The 19,015-nt window shown below is 38.4% G+C and overlaps 1 protein-coding gene across 1 annotated transcript in view; it reads left to right on the top strand.

The window, feature by feature from the left end:
• The first annotated feature begins 927 nt into the window (after positions 1-927).
• HECA (hdc homolog, cell cycle regulator) overlaps positions 928-19,015 on the top strand; it is a 59,361-nt gene continuing 41,273 nt past the window's right edge. Inside the window, exon 1 of the mRNA XM_069077187.1 lies at positions 928-1,277. Coding sequence (XP_068933288.1) covers positions 983-1,277 — 295 coding nt within the window. The 5' untranslated portion in view covers positions 928-982. The remainder of the gene's footprint in view (positions 1,278-19,015) is intronic.

Below are 19,015 nucleotides of genomic sequence, written 5' to 3'. Positions count from 1 at the left end.
CACATAGTAGGTGGTGAATAAATGCTTGTTCTCTTCTCACTTCCCTTCCTTTCCTATTAGGCTGGCTTTGGAGTGGGAGGAAATGGGTTTAAGTCCTGGCTCTTCCACTGGGTCTTTGTGAATTTGGATAAGTCACAAATTCCTTGAGCCTACGCTTCTGTATACAGGGGATTGGACTAGATGGCCTATAAGGTCTCTTCTCGATCTAAATCTATAATCCTTTACTCTTACCCAAATTTTGTTTCCACCATCTTAGTTTTCAGCATTTCTGTCTTTGTAGAATGATTAGCTAGAACTATTATCTCTTGACAAAAGTTTGATTTAGTCTCATCTAGAACGCGGACTGCTCGGTCTCCAACTCCTTAGTAATTTAATGTTCTAATTGTACTATTTTCAGTAACCACGGTAAGGAAATTCAGAACCACTTAAGAAAGGATGGCAAGGGGCTCTTCAGTGACATCACAGGGGGTGGGGTCTGTCAAAAGCAAATTCGCAAAACTCCACCAAAAGAACGTGAGCCCTTTCTCGCGGGGCACTCGTGACGCCACAGGGGCGGACCCGCCACCCATGAGGTCACCCTGTGGGCGTGGCGAGCAGGACTCCTCGAGTGTCGTCACGGGCGGTGGGCGGGGATAGAGCGTGTAGGAGAAGCAGAATCAAAACAAGCTGGAGACCCGCCTTTTCCCTCCGGCTCCTAAGTGTCTCCCTCACTCCCCAGAAGCAGGCGGTGGCCGCGGCTGCTGCTGGCCCTGCGAGTGCGCCGCCGAGCCCCAGGAAGCTGGGCGGGCGGGGGAGCCCAGCGAGGGATGGGGCGGGAGATGCATGAATAGACCGGGACCCCAGCCCGCGCCTTTCATTCTCCGCTCGGCTGCTGAAGGGGCGGGCGGCCGCGGCAGCCGCCGGGCGTGGGGCGGGGGCCATGAACAGCCGCCCCCGGGGGAGCCGCCTTCGCTGAAGCCGGGCGGCCCCGGATCCTCGCGAGATGCCCAACCCCAAAAGCAGTAAAGGCGGCCGCAAGAACAAACGCGCCAACAGCAGCGGGGACGAGCAGGAAAATGGAGCCGGGGCCCTGGCGGCGGCGGCGGCCGCGGCTGGCGCGGCGGGCGGGGGAACCCTGGCCACGGCTGCGGGCTCGGGAGCTGCGGCGGGCTCGGGAGCGGCGGGAGCCGGAGCGGGAGCGGCGGGAGCCGGAGGAGCGGCGCCCGGCGCGGGCTCGGCGGCGGGAGCGGGAGCGGCGGCAGCGGCGGCCGCGGCTGCTTCGAGCGACGCCAAGAGCGGTAAGCCGGCAGGGGCTCACCTGGGAGGGGGCCCGGGCCGTGCCGCCCCGGCTGCAACTTCCTCTCGAGCCGGCGGGGCCCGCCCGGGCTGGCGCCTGAGGAGCGTGGACAATGCCAGAGTCGGGAAGTTCCTCCCTCCACCCCCCCACCGGTGACAGCGCCCCGCGGCCCGGGGCCCGTGTCTCTGCGGCGGCGGGCACGGGCCACTGCGGGTCGGTCCCTCGCGACCCCCGCCCTTCCTTCCCTGCTTTGTAAGGGCGGCCAAAGGAAGGAAGGGGTTGCGAAGTTAAGGAGAATGAGCCAATAGAAAACTTGGGCATCCCCACTTTCCCCCTCCCCCTTTTAAATGAGAGGATCGTGGAAGGGGGGAGTCTCAGCTCCTGCAAATCGGGGCTGGCTCTCCTCGTGGCCGCAGGTGACCGCGCTCCCTAGAGAAATTCACACTAGGGTGAGACAGGCTGTGTAATTTGCTGGAGGAAGAGACTCTCAACTTGGCTTCCGTTCTCTATCGGGAGTTAAAACTATTTGTAATTTTGCTTTGCGGATTTTGTGTGTGTGGGGGGAGGAACCCCCAGTTTTCAGCGGATCCAAAGTTACATTACAATTTTTGGGAAGGGTGTTTGGGTGGTTAGTTGAAATAGGAGGGGTTTGCATCTCTTTAGGCGTAGAAAAGTTTCCAAGTAGTACTTTGAGTTGCTCTGATCTGGTGCAACCTTTTTCATGAAGTTGGGGTGGTGTGTGTATGTGTGTATAAATGTCAGAAAGATTGTCAGCAGAAAGATTGGTAGCAGAAAGATTGGGACGAGAGAGAGAGAGAGAGAGAGAGAAACAGAGAGTGAGAGTGAGAGTGTGAGAGAGTGTAAGTGAGAGTGAGTGAGTTGGGGGGGAAGGTAGCACAGAAATTGGTTATGCTTGTCTGTGTCTGTGTGTGTAGGGATGAAGGAAAGGTAGAAAGATTGGGATGCTTTTGGAGCATGTTCCAATCGTTTTTAGCCTTTGGAAGAATTCCTTAGGTAGATGGGTCACTTTTTTTTGGTGGTGCATCTACATTTTTTAAGCACTTCTGCAGTGCTGTTAATGGGAGAAGATTGACCAAGTTAGTGCAGGTTAACAAAAACAAAACTGCAGGCCTCATTTCTTATGGCTCTGATTTTGAATTGACCTTTTTTACACACGATTTTGAATAATTGAATAACTGAACAATTAGGGTGAATTTTTGCCCTCTTTTGTTGATAGACCTTTTGACTTCCCCTTGGATACTTAATTTTACTTTAAAACTCAGTTTAATTTAGGTCTGTGTTTTCCTCCCCCCTTTGGTACTCTTCAACAGTTTTTGGTTATAATAAAAGGTTGCACTTTAGACACCCAGGCAAAGTCTATGTGGATACCCCTAGTGGAGTGCCAGTGAAAGATTGAGAATTGTAGGCAGATATGCATTAAATATACAGTTTATTAACTCCAAATTTATTTTTCAGATTGTTTTTCATTTCCAAAAGGAACCAGAGGCTTTGCATAATTAGTGAGATCCATGGTACCTCTTGTTGGTATTTGTTGCTTACAGAGAGGTCCAAGGGATCTGCAGTGGGAGGATGGATCCTCCTTGAATTCAACCTTAAAGGTTAGGTGTATATATATATGTAATTATATCTATGTTTGTATATCTTTATATAGATAGATATACATATCAGTTTCACTTAGTAACTACTTATAGTCTTTCATTAATAAATGTCTAGACTTTTAAAAATCCATTTAAGTTATCTGCCCCTGCCACATCTTAGGGGTGGTGGCGGAGGTAATAATGAGTTCCATTTTTTAACCTGCTCCATTAGTTAGTACTTGATATGTCCAGAATACACCCAGTTCAAACTGAAAGTCTCCCTGTCCTCCTAATACAAGATTTAAGTGAACAAGTTTTGTGTTTCCTCCTACCAATTTTTCATGATTTTTCAGATTTCTAGTCTGCTCCCTTTGCCCTCTAGGATGAAGATTTCTTAATTTTATTATAGTCTAATGGTAGTATTTTGGGGAGTATGGTAGTATTTTGGGGAGTGTTAGCATCAAATAGTGGGGGAAAGTCCTGGCTCTTAAGTAAGAAGAGCTAGATTTCAGTCATGCTTCTGTCACTTAATCATCTTTGTGACCTAAGGTAAATTGCTTTACAAACTTTCTGAATCTCAGTTCCTTCATCAAAGAGGCTGCACCAAGATTGATTCTGAAGTCCCTTCCAGTTCTAAGTTTATGACCTCGTGATCCTTCCTCTTCTCCATTTTTGGTTACAACCTACTGGGAGGACATCCCCAGAGAACAATCGTAATAATAACAGCTTCTTAAAATGCATCTTTTTCCTGGCTTGGCAGTGCCCAGTCCATTGAATTGACACCCTGGGGACCTGGACAAAAAGCATATAGAGGGCATGGATAAATTGTTGCCTGCATCTTGGTGGGGGGAAGAGAGATCGGCCACATTGTTGAGGTCACAGGTCTGTTGAAATTTTGAAATAGCTTATTTTTGTGTCCTCTGTAGAAATTATTTCGTATATTATTTGGTCCTCACTGTCACAGGTAGATAGGGGAACATACCCATCCCAGAAGGGTTATAGTGAGAAAGATACATAGTAAACCTTAGTGTTAAATGAGTAGTTGTTTTTTTTTTTGTCCAGAACTGTAATTTCATTGTTACTATTAGGCCTATTGAACATACAAAGAAACTGAGACACTAGCAGAGAATCTGATTTTCTTATAAGTTAGAATGCCTAGAAACAGACAGAGCCAAATGTTATTTCAAGTCCATTGTGCTTTCTACTCTACTATGATACCTTTAAATCATGACCATTCCCTTTTTTTGTGTTTGACTAATAGCCCAAAGACCTTCATTTTATACCTCCAGCCTTTTATAGGTACATATCTTGTATTTGTCCGTATTATACTTTGTATTTCTTTTTTCTTTCCTGGAATAGATTTATTAGATCTTCTTTTAATCTGGCCCCATTAGTTTGGCACTTTCCTACTTTGTAAAGTTTAGTGTCATCTGAAAACGTGGCAGTTTTTGTACACCCTCCAGGTAATTAGTAAAACATATTCAATGAGACCAATCCTAGCACTTATTCCTAAAGAAAGTCCTTTTCACTTCAGTATCCAGAGATATCACCTTTTAATCTTAACGTTTCTTATTTCTAGCAGTTAGTTCCCTGTCAAAGATAAAACAGAACCCTATTGCACCTCTGATTCCAAGATTCAGTTTTTGTTATTGCCTTTGGTATTTCACTTTTATCATAGGCCTTTTAAAAGTCTAAGGGATTTAGAGTCATATTTCTTTTTTGTTTACATACCTACTTCTATAAGAACTTCCAATAAATTAGTCAGTGTACTTTTCAGTATATTTTGGTGCCTATGTGGAAACTCCAGGCCATTTCCTTCCCCCCTTTTTTTCTTGCATCAGTGCAGAGTTTGAACTGGGTAGAGAGTGGTCAGGGATGTGTGAGTGAGGTCATTTCTTGTGGCACTGGGAATCTCTTGGCAAGTTCTTCATGTGTTAAAAAATAATCTGGAAATCTACTTTTTCTCTGAAAGAATGAGCTGAGAGATGGGTATTTAACCCTATGGAGGATATGTTTCTGAGTTGGGTCTTATTTAATAATTAGGTAGAAAAACTGAAAGAAAAGCATAAGATGTTTGCATTGCCAGGAAGAGTGATAAAGCTGACATTATTGAAGGGTCCATGTTAAGAGGATATACAGAATTGTATGAGATCAGATCCTTATCTCTAGTATGGGAGATTGGCACAAATAAATTGGCACAAATCTGAGAAGGCTCTGGTTCAAAATAACTGCATGTGAGGCATGTCTGTACATTGTCAGTTTTTTTATTCTGTATAAGGAAATTACAGTTTGGGGCAGAGAGTGGTGTTAGAAGAGTAATTCTGATAAATTTATATTGAAAAGAAGAGTCAAAAAAAGGATCTGTGGAATGTATTTTAAAGCACATTACTGTTTTGGGGGTTTTCACATGTTTGACTGGAGACTAGGTAGACTTAACCACTCCCTTTTACCATTGTAGGTGAAGAAACAGTCTCAGAGAAGTTAAGTGATTTAGGGCAAAGTCATGTAGGTGCTAAACTGTAATTGTCAGTTAGGACCTAAACTCCTGAGCTTCCTATTTTTAAAAAAATTAAAAAGTTTAAATTGATGCCCTTTTTTACATTATTGTCATTTCTCTCCCAATTACTCTCCTTATTCCTTCTTCTTCTTCCCCTTGTTTTCCTTGGACCATCATTTTCAGGTGTAAAATTTCTTAGGAACTTCACTTGTATAATATATGCTTACCTCAGCAGATCCATTTTAGTTCTTACTTATCCTTTTATTTCTTACCCAAGTAAATATCAATTGGTTCCTATAACAGGTGAAGAAGACACTATAGTCACTGGGTAAAGCTCTGGGTTGTGATTGTCGTAAGTCTGGAATGGAGGGATAGGAATTTGTCTTGGATAAAGTGGTTATTAATTGTAATATCTTTGTATTTTCTGGGAAAAGATTGAACATGTGAGACATCTCTTTTTACTCATAAAATTGGATAGTGGAGATTTTTTGTAGGGATTTGTTGGTAAATAATAAAAAAGCTTCATTTTTATACTTCTTAAACATGTATTACAGCATTATGACTTCAGGTATATACTTTATTCACATCTTTTGGGAGGAGGTTAGAGGGGAGACATTTATTATACTATATAACTATAAGTTATAGTTGCCACGTCATTACCTTTTGCCCTTGTTCTTGGCATCTATGAAATTCTGATGATTCTGTCTCACATATGATATGTAAATTTGTAAGGTTTTGATTCCCAATGCATTGCATAATATCTCTGTACTGTATTGATTACAATAGTCCCCAACTTTTGTTATTGTTAATCCCTGTTACCATCACTGTCTAGATGTCCCCTGGAATTCTTTTATTCATTCATTAATTCAGTATCTTCATTAAAAGATTGAGTATCAACTGTACAAGGCACCATGTGGTATACAAAATTTTAGCAGATACTGTCCGTTGCCTTTTAGAAGCTTATGATTGAGTAGGGGAGATAAGATGTACAGGAATATGGTACAATAAAAGGAAACTTAGGATAAATGCAGTAGGAGTTGTTTGAACTAAATACTGTAGAGTATGGAGGAAAGGGAGGTTATTTCTGGCTGAGGTAATATGATAAGGCATCATAGAGGAAGTAGCATTTGAGCTGAGCTTTGAAGGACTAGTAGACAAAGATGTGAAGTGAGGGCATTATGGGCACAGAAAATGCCATGAAGCAAGGTGTGGAAGTGGAAAGTAATTCATGTAGAGGAAAATGTGGTTCAGATTGTCTGGAACATAATGTTTGTGTTAAGAGTTAGGGCTTATTTTGTAGGTAGTGGGGAGCCCGTGAATATTTTTGAGAAGAGTAGGGACACAAAGTGGGTATTTTAAAAAGATTAATCTGGTGATTTTGTATAGGAAGCAGACAGACCAATTAAGAATATGTTAAGAAAGGCATGGGGTAAAAATTAAGTCCTAATTTAGGTTGGTGGCAGTGGGGGATAAAAAGGAAGGAACAGATCAGTGTTACTGGAGCTGATATTACAACCTTGCTCATTATTACAATATTCTCTGGATTCCCTCAAGTGAGGTACTCTTTTTTTTAATCTCAATTTTTTAATTAATATATTTCATTTTAATGGCCCCTTCATTTCCCCCCAATAGTATTTTATTTTTTTCCCAATTACATAGTTTTCAACATTTTTTTTTTTTGGAGGGGGGAAGGCAAAGCAATTGGGTTTAAGTGACTTGTCCAAGGTCACACAGCTAGTTAAGTGTCAAGTGTCTGAGGTCACTCAGACTTTGAACTCAGGTCCTGCTGACTTCAGGATTCACCACGCCGCCTAACTGCCCCAACGTTTACTTTTATAAGATTTTGAGTTCCAAAATTTTTTTCCCCTCCCCCTTCCCCAAGACAGCAAGCCATATGATATATAGAATGTACATGTACAGTCATATTAAACATATTGAAATGTTGTGAAAGAAGAATTAGAACAAAACAAAAAAAACGAGAAAGAACAAAAAAAAAAGAAAATAGTATACTTCAGTCTGTTTTCAGACTCCATAGTTCTTTCTCTGGATGTAGACAGCATTTTCCATCCTGAGTCCCTTGGAATTGTCTTAGATCGGTGCATTGCTGAGAAGAGCTAACTGTATCTTAGTTAATCATTGCACAATGTTGCTATTACTGTGTGCAGTATTCTTGTTCTGCTCACTTCACTCAACATCAGTTCATGTAAGTCTTAAGTTTTTCTAAAATCCACCTGCTCATCATTTCTTGTAGAGCACAGTAGGATTCCATTACATTCATATACCACAACTTATTTAGCCATTCCCCAATTGATGGGCATCCCCCTCAATTTCCATTTCTTTGCCACCACAACAAGAGCTGCTATAAATATTTTTGTACATGTAGGTCCTTTTCCCTTTTTAATGATCTTTTTTGGGATACAGACCTAGTAGTGGAATTGCTAGGTTGAAGGGTACGCACAGTTTCTTTGGGTGTGGTTCCAGATTGCTCTGCAGGATGGTTGTATCAGTTCACTGACTGTAAACTCCATCACCAATGCATTAGTGTTCCCTTAGTTCCCACAGTGAGGTGCTCTTCTGGAGGCAGCAGGATATAGTGAGTAAAAAGGATGTTAGCTTTTTAGTGCTGGGGTTCAATTCAAGTCTCACCTTTGCCTCTCTGGGCCTACATTCTCACTTGCATTGTAAGGTTGGCCTTTCAGGCCCATTTTTTACTCTTTATCTGTTATTTTATCTGGGTTGTTTGTTTGTAATTTTTGGGCCCTATGGTGAGAGAACCAGGAAGTCCCTAATCCTATTTTGTGGCGCAGGAGAAAGTAGGGTGTTTCAGTAGAATGTAAACTCCTTCAGTTCATCAGCAAGCATTTATTGTGCTCCTATTTTGCTCCAAGTATGTTAGACCCTGAGAATACAAAGATGGAAATGAAGCATTCCTTCCCCTCACAGCTTTATATATGATCGGGGAAGGCAATGTGTATGTAAGCATATACAAAATACATTCAAGATAAAATTTTTTGAGGGGAAGGCACTAATAGTTGGAGTAATCAGAAAAGACCTCAAAGTGCTTAAGATGAAGAAATTAATGCAGGTCAGGATTATAACAACAAAACAACATTTAAACATTTATATTGCATCTGCTATATGCCAGGCAGTGTGCTTAATGCTTACAAATATTACCTCATTTGATCCTTATATCTGTGCTTTGAGGTATGGGGATACTGAGGCACAGAGAAGTTAAGTGATTTGCTCATAGTCATGTAGCTCGTCTGAGGCTGGATTTGAATTCAGGTCTTCCTCTCTGTCCACTGCATCACCTGCTTCTTGTTTTTCAATTCTTGTCTTTGCATTCTCAGTGCAAAGTGAATGTGTCCCTAGCATTTTGAGATTGAATTCTGATCATATAGAAATTATGTGTGAATTATATACATGGTAGTTCAGTGGGTTATATAGCGTAATGCAGAAGTTCTCAAAGGTCTGTGGACCTGTGGATCCTCAAGACCTTTTCAGAGGTTCTTAAAGGTAAACACTATTTTCATAATGATACTCATATGTTATTTGCCTCCTAAAATACTGCTCCCTTTTCTAACTACACTATGAGACTAGATCTTCAGCTAAAACAACATATTGCAAATACATTATGAATCCAGAAGAGATATGTGAATCTAGCTGTTCTATTAAGCTAGACATTAAAAACATTTGCAAAAATATGTAGAACAATGCCACTCTTCTTAATAGGGTTTTTTTTTTTTTAGAAAATAGTTATTTTTCCTAAAATAGGTTATTTATTTTAACATGTAATGTGTTTAATATTGTTATTTTTAAATGAATTATTTCAAAAATTAACAGCTAAATTTCTAATGTGATAAATATCGATTGCTATAACCCACAATAATTTTAAAATAATTTTTAAGAGTATGAAGGGATCCTGAAACTAGAGTTGTCTGGAGTCCTAGTTCTTCCTACTGGATCTTGGGCAAGTAACTTCTACTCTGTGAGTCTCAGGGGCTTCCTTTATAGAATTAGATCAATATAATAAATTACTACTGCACTTCACAGGGTTGTCATGAGCATTGTGCTTTGTGTTCCTTACACTGTTGGAGAAATGTAAGCTACTATCTCACTACCTGGTTAGGAGGAAAACATTTTGTCTATCTTAAAGTGCCATTTAAATGTGAGTTGTTCCTACTGCTATAGTTCAGTTACATTATGGGTTAAATAAACTGGCTCCTTTTGGAAGTAAGGGGGTATAAATCTCAATAAAATTTGCTGTGGATTAGATAACTGGTTTGGTAAACTTGAGGCCAAGGATTGTCTTTCTTTAACCTCTTTCCAGTTCTAGCACCTTGTACCTGGTAGATGCATATAAAATGCTTATTTTTGCTGATGAAAAAGGCTTTTGTGGTCTAGCCTTGGAACCCAAGTAATGAAAGAATTTGTTTTGAGTTCTAGAGAGTCAGTGAACTTTGAGAATATGACCCATTTATTGTGGACTATATTCATGTCCTAGGTTTGTAATATCTGTTGAACTCTAGACATTGGGTAATTTCCTGCTTAAGTAATCAATTGAATTTTTAGTCATTTCACTTGCTTTTCCCCAACCTTGCATTAAAGAAAATGTAAGCATTCACTTACCCTTCAATTCTACAGCCATTATTCTGGGTTAACAAGAGATGTTTTCTTTCCTTATCTAGAATGCAGTTGTCAGGTATTTTAAAAGACTTTGGACTTAAAGTACTTTATCTTCTAAAATCCTCTTTGTAATTAGGATTGATAAAAGATGTTTTCACCTCATTTCCTTTCTTTACATTTTGTCTACTAGAGGGAATGATGAATTATTCTCAACCCTGGAAATGGCTTCTTTCTTGTTGCTTATTTCTTATTGCTTGTCACAGAGTCTGGAAATTTAGCCATTTGAGTCAGTCCAAAAAAATGCTTCTTTGAAAAGATCTTAAGAAAGAAGTTGCAGCTAAATGTTTTTATGAGTTTAGCAGAGAGTCCTTTGTAGATAATTTAGTTTGAGAACTGCTAAGGTGTCTAGAATCAAGATTTGGCCAGAATACTCCACTCCCTGTTCTGACTGCTTTAGATCACAAACTCCATGGCTAGGTGGGAAAGATTTCCTTCATTTCTCTTTAAAATAGCTGAAGGCATATCACTGATTGGAGGCCTCCTGTGGGGCCTGATGATCTTCAGCAGTAAATCTGACCTGGACATTACATCATCATACACTGTTGCCTCAACTCTGTTGCTGCCTCAGGCTTTCCTCACCTCACATCTAGATTGTAGCAATAGACTGATAATTGGTCTCCTGCCCAAGTCTCTCCACCCTCCAGTCCATCTTTCTTTCTTTTTTTTTTTTTTTAAAGCAACTGGGGTTAAGTAACTTGCCCAAGGTTACAAGGCTAGTTATTTTGTGTGGGTGTTAAGTGTCTGAGGCCAGAACTGATCCCAGGTCCTCCCGACTCCAGGGCCTCTTACTCACTGCGCCACCTAGCCACTCCTCCAGTCCATCTTTCATTAAGCTACCAAAGTGATTTTCTTAGAGCATAGGTCTGACCAGTCACCATCTTATTCAGTAAACTCCAGTGAAATAGAAATGCTCTGTTTGGCATTCAGAGCCCTTCACAATCTTGCCGGTTCCTACCTTTTCAGCCTTCTATTCCCTGCCATGTACTCTTTGATTCAGTGACGTTGACCTCCTGGCTGTTCCATAAACAAGACTTCCTATAGTTTCGACAACCCATTATATTAGACTGTGAGCTCTTTGGGAGCAGAGGCTCTCTTGCTTTTCTCTGTATGCTTGTGCTTATTTGGCACAGTGCCAGGCCCATAGTAGGTACTTAATAAATATTTGTTGACTGGCTTCCATCTGCAGGACTGAGAGTCTCATAGAACTTGCAGTGTGTAGAGTCCTCAGTAATTACGGGCATCAGGCTCTCTGCTTCCTGAACCATGGGAGGTTAGCTAATTGAGGTTCTCTTTGGGCAATTAAATACCAGGGGAAGGCTTTGGGACTGACTGAGCAGAAAGCCTCTGTCAATGAAGAGAGAGGGAGGAGGGCTTCGTTTTGTTTTTCATGCATCAGTAGAAAGTGGCTAATCCCTGTTTGTGACAATTGACTAATTATCTTGTTATATAATTTTATTTTTTGGTCATGATTTAAATACACTTTAAAACAAACTCTTGTTTGGAGAATCTTGTACTTCAAGAATGAGGAATTTTGGCTTTTGAATTTTCTATATTTTAGAAAGCTAGTTCTCAATGGCTGGTGAAATAGCAACTCTCTGACACAGGATGTTTTAGCTTGATTGAATTAGAATTTTTACTTTCTCTTTTTAAAAAACAACATGGCATCAAAAATGGGTAATTTTTGATCATTTAAAAATTAATGTATTTTTTATCTTTAAATAGAAATTAAATCCAGAATACTTCACTGTCAAAATACTTAAACATAATTTAAAGGTATAGTCAAAGGAGAGATTTTTAGGGGAAGTTTGAAGTTGTAGGAAGAATTAAGAGGAAGTGCTTGTTAACTGTTAGTCATGTTATTAAATTAACTGCAATAGCAACAAGTTTAGTTGAATTTTCTAATACATTTAGAACATGGCTTATGTCACGTGAGACACATATGTATCAGGGACATTCCCTAAAAATGACTGTATACCTTTAGCAAAAACCTAATAGAAAATAAGGTTTTCCTGTAATTTAGTTACTAATCTTATAAATTATAAAAGTGTTTTACTATATGTTGGTACACATAGTTTTATTTTTTTTTTAAGTTCAAACTTTGAAAGCTTATATATATTAGGTAACCTAACTAGTAGGAAACCAAATTACTTATATCAAGTATAGAGATAGTTGACAAACTTATTTAAGTGTGTCTGTTTTTCCCCAGAGGTAAGCATAAGGATCAGGTTAATGTTATGCCACCTCACTTCAGGACATAATAGCTAGCAGCCAAAGAAATTATTTTGGCACTCCAATTCTGAAGTTGATATGTTCTATTTTAAGTTTCTAGATGAGTACATATAAATGTAGCAACTATTGTAGTATAAAATGTGATCAGACCCCATTATAACATGGCTAATTATTATAGCAATACTCTTCCTAAGTAGAGTTTAGATTTCAGATACCTTCAAGCAATCTGGATCGGAGCTGAGAACCCAAGCAAAAAATTTCCCAAAACACCCAAAATAGCTGTCACAAAGCCAGGAACTTTTCTCCCTGGAGATCTCCATAAGCCCTTACTCAGAACCTTATTTATGGTATTTATAGTATCAAATGCAGTTTCACATCATAAAGTGAATTTGAAGCAGAAAATTAGAAGGGGCAATGGTAAAGTTTGGCTTAGAACCAATTTATGGAAACCCCATAAAAGAAGAAGGTGCCACTGGCATTTGGTGTATAAGCAACAGCTGCAGTGTCCCAGCTGAATAACTTTTTGGGTGAAGTGGGTCCAGTGTGGCAAGCAAAATAGGCAAATGATGAGCCTCTATGTCTGCAGGATTTTGGAGAGACAGACAAACCCACAAGGAAAGTATTGTGGGGAATAGAAAGTTGGCAATTACTTAAACTTTGCAAAAGGTAAATGACAGTTTCTGAACTCAGTAAGGTGCACTGTTTCTGCTAAATTCCAAAAGTTGTTCTCTATTTCGGTCCAACACACTCCTCCCTGCTTTTCTGGCTCTCCTTGCCCTGTTGACAGATGAGCCTCAACCCCTGCCACCTGCTGCTTTCTTGCACATATCTAAATTGCCTTGTTATCCTCCCATACACTGTTCTCATCCCAAGGTAGTTTAGTTTCCTACTGTTAAAACTGAGGTGCTGAAATTCATTATTTCCTTATTTACTGAATTTCTTCTCCCCAGTATCCCAGCCATAAAGTGGGTCTAAATTACCACAAAGCTTCCTTTTATAACAAGGTTAAATCTTGGACCATGAAAAAGACCTCATGGTTTTCATTTTGGTTATTTAATTGAAAATAAATTTGCATAGTAACGAGTGTAAAAAAAAAAATAAAAAAATAAAGCTGCACTTTATTTGCACTTTGTGCACTGATATTGACCCAGTTCCTTGTATCTTTTTCCCAGATGACTATGAGTCAAAATAATTTTCCTGAGCTTGGTGCTTTGGTGATCATATTTTAACTTTGTTGCTCTTCCAGGCACAAGTGGGCTTTTGACAAATTTGAATTTGTGGTTACTGTGCTTTCTTCCCAACTTGAGATGGATAATTATCCAGGGTATTTCTTCTTGAGAAGGAAGCTTTTGCTTCCAGAGCTTGCAATGAAGACTTTCAAATATAGAGAATGCTCGACTACTATACTAATATAGATCCTCCTCCAAGGAGATATAAGTGGCTAATGAGATTTGTGTTTTAATACTTGGGAGTAGCACCATATTCTGGTTTGGGAGACATTGCATTGCAGTTCCTCCTAAGATACCCTGTACAGCTGGTCTTGGTGTTGGTCTTTGGATTCACATATGAATCTTTAAATGAGCCCGTCATATGTGTAAACTCTTGACTTATTTGAATTATTGGGTTATAGAATGTTAGAACTTGAAGGGGAATTTAGAAATTATCTATTCCAGTTGAGGCCCAGGGAACTAATGTGATTTAATTTCCCCATAGTTACAAAAGTATTAAGTAACAGAAGTGGTCTCTATTCAGGTCTTCTGGCTTCAAATCCAGTGCTCCTTCTGTTAACTTCAGACCTAAGAAAGTGCTTTCCAAAGGTGTTAATTGATTTTTCTAGATTACTACAACTGATTTTTTTTTTAAGTATACACCTACCATATAAGTATATATGTGTTTCATTCCTCATTGTTCTTAAGTCATGTTATTCACTACTACATAATTTCTTTCATTTATGCCTCTTATACTGTTTATTTTTTCTGCTGCCACATGAAGTAGGAATTCTAGGTTACAAGCTTAGTTTAATATGGGATTTAAAGCTTAGAAGGATCTTGGAGATCTTTCAGATACACAATAATAGTTTTTGTTAGTGTTTATCATTTTAAGAAGAGAAGAGGATGGTTAATTTTTATTTGTTCAGTCATCTTTTCTAGCTATCTAAAGATTTTTATTAAGACATGTCTGAATTTACCTCTTACTTGTGAATTTATCCTTTTCTTCTCCTGCAGAAAGTTTTTTTTTTTGTATCAGTTACCAAGGCACTTGTGAGTCATTTCCCCCAAACCATATCCTGATTCCATGGTGGAGTTAAATTCAGGTCTGGGGCCAGAATTAAGCAATCCTAAAGTATAGGTTTGCTTCTGAAGTGACACAAGGTACGTGTCAGGTTAATAAAGGAAGACTTGAGAGGAACTAAGGCTTGTGTTGCAGATGAGGAGTGAATTTTTCTTTCATTTGTGTTATATATTGAGATTGTGAAATTCATCTAAAGAGGTAAACTGGATCAATAAATCTATCTATAAACAGTTAAGCTAGGCACTCTGCTAAATTCTGGGCATATCTTGTTCTGATTATGTAATAGGAACACAAAACCCACAGACAAATGGATTCTTGTGTTTTTCTTTATTTTTTTAAATGAATAACATAAATGCCACATCCAACTTTTATTGCTTGATTTATCTTAACTAAAACTGTTCCATTATAGGGCAATGCCATTGATGTCTCAGTTTCACTGATTTCCTTTATCATACTTTATATTACCTTTTAAAATTAAGGAGGAGGCATTATCCCATAGTGGAAAGAGGGCTGGCCTTGCAACCATGTAGACTCAAATTCAGATTTTACTCCTGACACTTAATATCTTGATATTATGGACAACTCTATAAAGATTATAGGTTGTAGAGAAGTTGCCCACTTGCATTGGTAGATGGAATTTCCTTATATTAATGAAATAACAGATGTAGTCCCCCTTTCTTTGTTTAAAATTAAGTAGTAATATCATCATGAATTCTGTGAAGATATCCTATAAATTTTATTGAGATGAGTTATTTAGACATGATGTCAGTTGGTTATGTTGATTCAGCATCTTGACTTGAAGTTTTTCTTGAGGTTTAAATTAAAAAAGATTTTTTTGAGTTTAAACCTTGAGACAGACACATTTAAAAGTTAAACTATAGTTTAGATAGCTGATTTAGTTCAATTCTTATTTTTTAAAACCTTTGCTATTCTATATAGATTATAGATGAGTTGAAGAAGGAAGAATCTTAGGGGAGAATATTAGCTTGAAATTTTGTTTAAAGGATTTCAGCAGGTCTATTTAGAAGTAATTAACATAATTATACTGAAATAATGACTTATTACAGCAAAATTCATAATTATGGTTGCTTTCTTGATGACTTTTTAGATGAAACACATTTCTGTTTCTATGGCCTTCTGATGGTTCTGTGTTCCCACTGAACTGGGTGCTTCTTTTACCCAAAGATCAGCCCATTCATGCCTTTTCATCCTATATGGTTTTGTCTAAACTTTTCCATAGCTTCCATAGACAATCTGTCAAGTACCCTGGAGGCCTTCCTCTGATTCTTTTGCTATTTCATTCTCTCTTAATTATTGTCCCATCTTCTTTTCCAATTATAGAAATCTTTGATGTCTTTTACTATCCTTGAATGCTATTATTGTTGGTAATGTGCTACTGTAGACTTTCACCAGCCATGCAACCATTACTGTTGGAATCCTCTGTAGTTTTGATTCTTTGGAGATCGTACTGTTCCATAATTTATTAAATGGTATATATTACCCTGTAGATATTTTTTAAAATATTGACTTTTGCCACAGGGAGCAGTTTGACTGCATTAGAATTTCCCAGATGCCATCTGACCATCTCTCCTCCTCAGAGGGAACAAACAGGCTGTGGTAGATATTTTACCACGCCTTCAGAGTATGGTGATTATAAGTTCCTATGGTGTTTATTGTTTGACTATAAAAATTTTTTTTGAGTTGGTAGACCAGTTTCAATGTAACCTATTTAAGACTGCTCTGATGAAAGGTCTGCCATGCATATGTCAGGATTGTACAGGATTCTTCTGTATGATAGCTGCAGTCACAAAGATGAGTTTAACAGTGTGCTGACCATCGAGGTATAAAATAGGAAGATGTATGTACACTATAGAAGGATACTTTGCACAAAGTCCAGATAGATGAGACATTCCCTGTAGAGACCAAGAGTTCTAAACATTTTTTATGCTGTAGATTTCTTTGGAAATCTGGGCAACACTATAGACTTCTTTATAGAATGATCTTTTAAATGCATAAAGTAAAATCCTTTAATTTACAAAAGAATTAAAATAATATTGAAGCAAACAGACCAAAAAAAATCCAACTTTATAAACCCCAGGTTAAGAGCCCCTGCTATATAGATAATGGAATTTTCTAAGGGTTCTGGTTGTGTAGAACCCTAGATCACTTAAAGGGACTCCTTATCTGTAGCGTGCAGGCAAGAATACTGAATTTGGAAGCAGGGGGTCTGGTTCAAATTCAAGCACTGTTACTTACTGTTTTGTGTGACCATGGGTGATATGTTTATCTTTGCTGGAACTCAATTTCCTCATCAGGAAAATGAGGTTGGATTAGACGATCTCTAAGGTCTCTTTTTGCCCTGAATCTTAATGATTCTAATGAAATCTTCAGTCACTTAACACATTGCCCTTAGTAACACTACAGGAAAAAAAGTGAGTGGATGAAGAATGTATATAACCTAGATTATAATATATAATTTAAAATTTTTGAATATCCATTCAGTACTTCTAACTCAAAATACTACTTGGTTTTAATATCTCAGTATTCCCTACTAAAGGTACTGTCTTTGGGATAAAAGAGGACTGTGTATTAGTATTTGACATGACTAATTTAAAGTTTCAATGGTCCCCATTACTTTGAACTTCCTGTAGTAAGACAAAATTTTATTAAAGCTTATATGTTATGTTGTATCTACCTATTATTAGGTAGATAGCTAGGTTTATTGCTAGAATTAAGGCTTGACTGTAGTCCTTGAATGTGTGGTTTAATTTAAATCTAAGTATGTAAAATGTGCTGACACTCCCTCTCCTTTGGCAAGCCTTTCTTTGTTGAAACAGATCTTGTAACTTGTCTGTTGGTTGCTAGTCTTGCTCTTAAAAACATTTCTGACCTGTAGCCCCCAAGGCTTCATCTGTCAGCTCCACACCCTAGGAGAATTGCTGTTTGACTGGGTGGGATTTCCAAGGCCTTTTTAAAGGTTAATTGGGGGGAGAGAGTTGGGAAAGAAGAGATGTTTAAAGGAATACCACAGGGCAATAATTACATGCTTCATGACAATATCTGGTATTAGTTAGTTTGTCAAGGGTATGGGAAAACAGGGAAATTAATTTGAAAATGATGGCCTAATTTGCTGTGGTGTGCTGGCATTTATTTCCTAAAATGTGTTAGTGTGAAAACAGTCTTGGGAGTTGGTATATTGACACAAAACTGGCACAAATGGGAAAGGAATATAGTGTTTGTGTATTCTGCACTTTTATAAGATATGTATCATCACTATATAGTATGTGTGTATAATAATTTTCCCAGTGGGTTCTTCTCTTTGGCAAGTATATGCTCCCCCTAGATGACTAAGCACATGGCAGGTTGGAGCTTTTAAAGTGAAGCACCGAGAAGCTTCAATTACTAAGTGCCTTCCTACTATCTTCTCTGTTGCTTAATTGCTTATTTTTTCAATATTAATGAAATAACTCCATATAAAATAGTATTCCTTAACTTAAATCTTCATTGCCAATTTGAATTTCTTCATTTTAAACTGAATGGGAAAAAGTAGGTCCTTGCAGGTGATATTTCTGTGTGTGTGTGTGAGAGAGAGAGAGAGAGAGAGAGAGACAGACAGAGACAGACAGAGAGAGAGAGACAGAGAGAGAGAGAGAGAGAGAGAGAGACAGACAGAGACAGACAGAGAGAGAGAGACAGAGAGAAAGTATATCACATTACACAGCTTGTTGTAAAGAACTAAAGTTTTGGAGTCAGTGAATTAACTTTTAGTTAAATGGTTACTTAGTAGAATCAGTTGATTATAAATTTGTCAGTACTGTAAATGGTATTATAGTTCAATATCTAGATCATGGAATACTGGAGTTTTTTCGAACTTGGTCCTAGAACCTAACAAGAATAGCTCCCATATTGGGTAGAATCCAAATCTAGCATTGTTTTTAAGTATGTAGGAAAATTAATTTGATTTTGGAACATTCAGGTTATATTAGACACATAGAATTGTTGTAAATTATGTAAAATTGTTTATTTCTTTCCTTCCTTTTCTTCATTTTTCCTTTAGTAAATGTGGCTAAAAATGGAAAAAGAATAATTGCCCACTTTTTATTCTTAGAACTTTACTTGATTTTTGAAGGAGGCATTCCAGAAGAGCTATAATACTAATTTCTTCATCAGGATATTTGGCATGGATTAATTATATGGGGCCTTTTGGACCTTTCATCTTGGACCCCAGCATACATTTGCATCATTTGTGTCAGCCTTCCACTGATAACCTGGATACTTCTGAGAAAAAATAGAAAGTTAAATTGTTCAAGGAAAAACTTGGTTCTTAAGGTAGATAGATTTATGGTTTTGTACTGAAGGTGTAAAACAAATTAGGTTTGGGAGAAAGTTGAAAAGCAAATTTGTTCAATTATAATTTGAATTGGCTATATACCTTTG

This window comes from Petaurus breviceps, unplaced genomic scaffold (assembly GCF_028583685.1).
Source record: "Petaurus breviceps papuanus isolate PSGF00001 unplaced genomic scaffold, PetGlider_PUasm1.0 90977, whole genome shotgun sequence".
In the NCBI taxonomy this organism is placed as follows: domain Eukaryota; kingdom Metazoa; phylum Chordata; class Mammalia; order Diprotodontia; family Petauridae; genus Petaurus; species Petaurus breviceps.
Note: the sequence above shows the minus strand (reverse complement) of the source record. Positions and strands in the feature narration are given on the sequence as shown.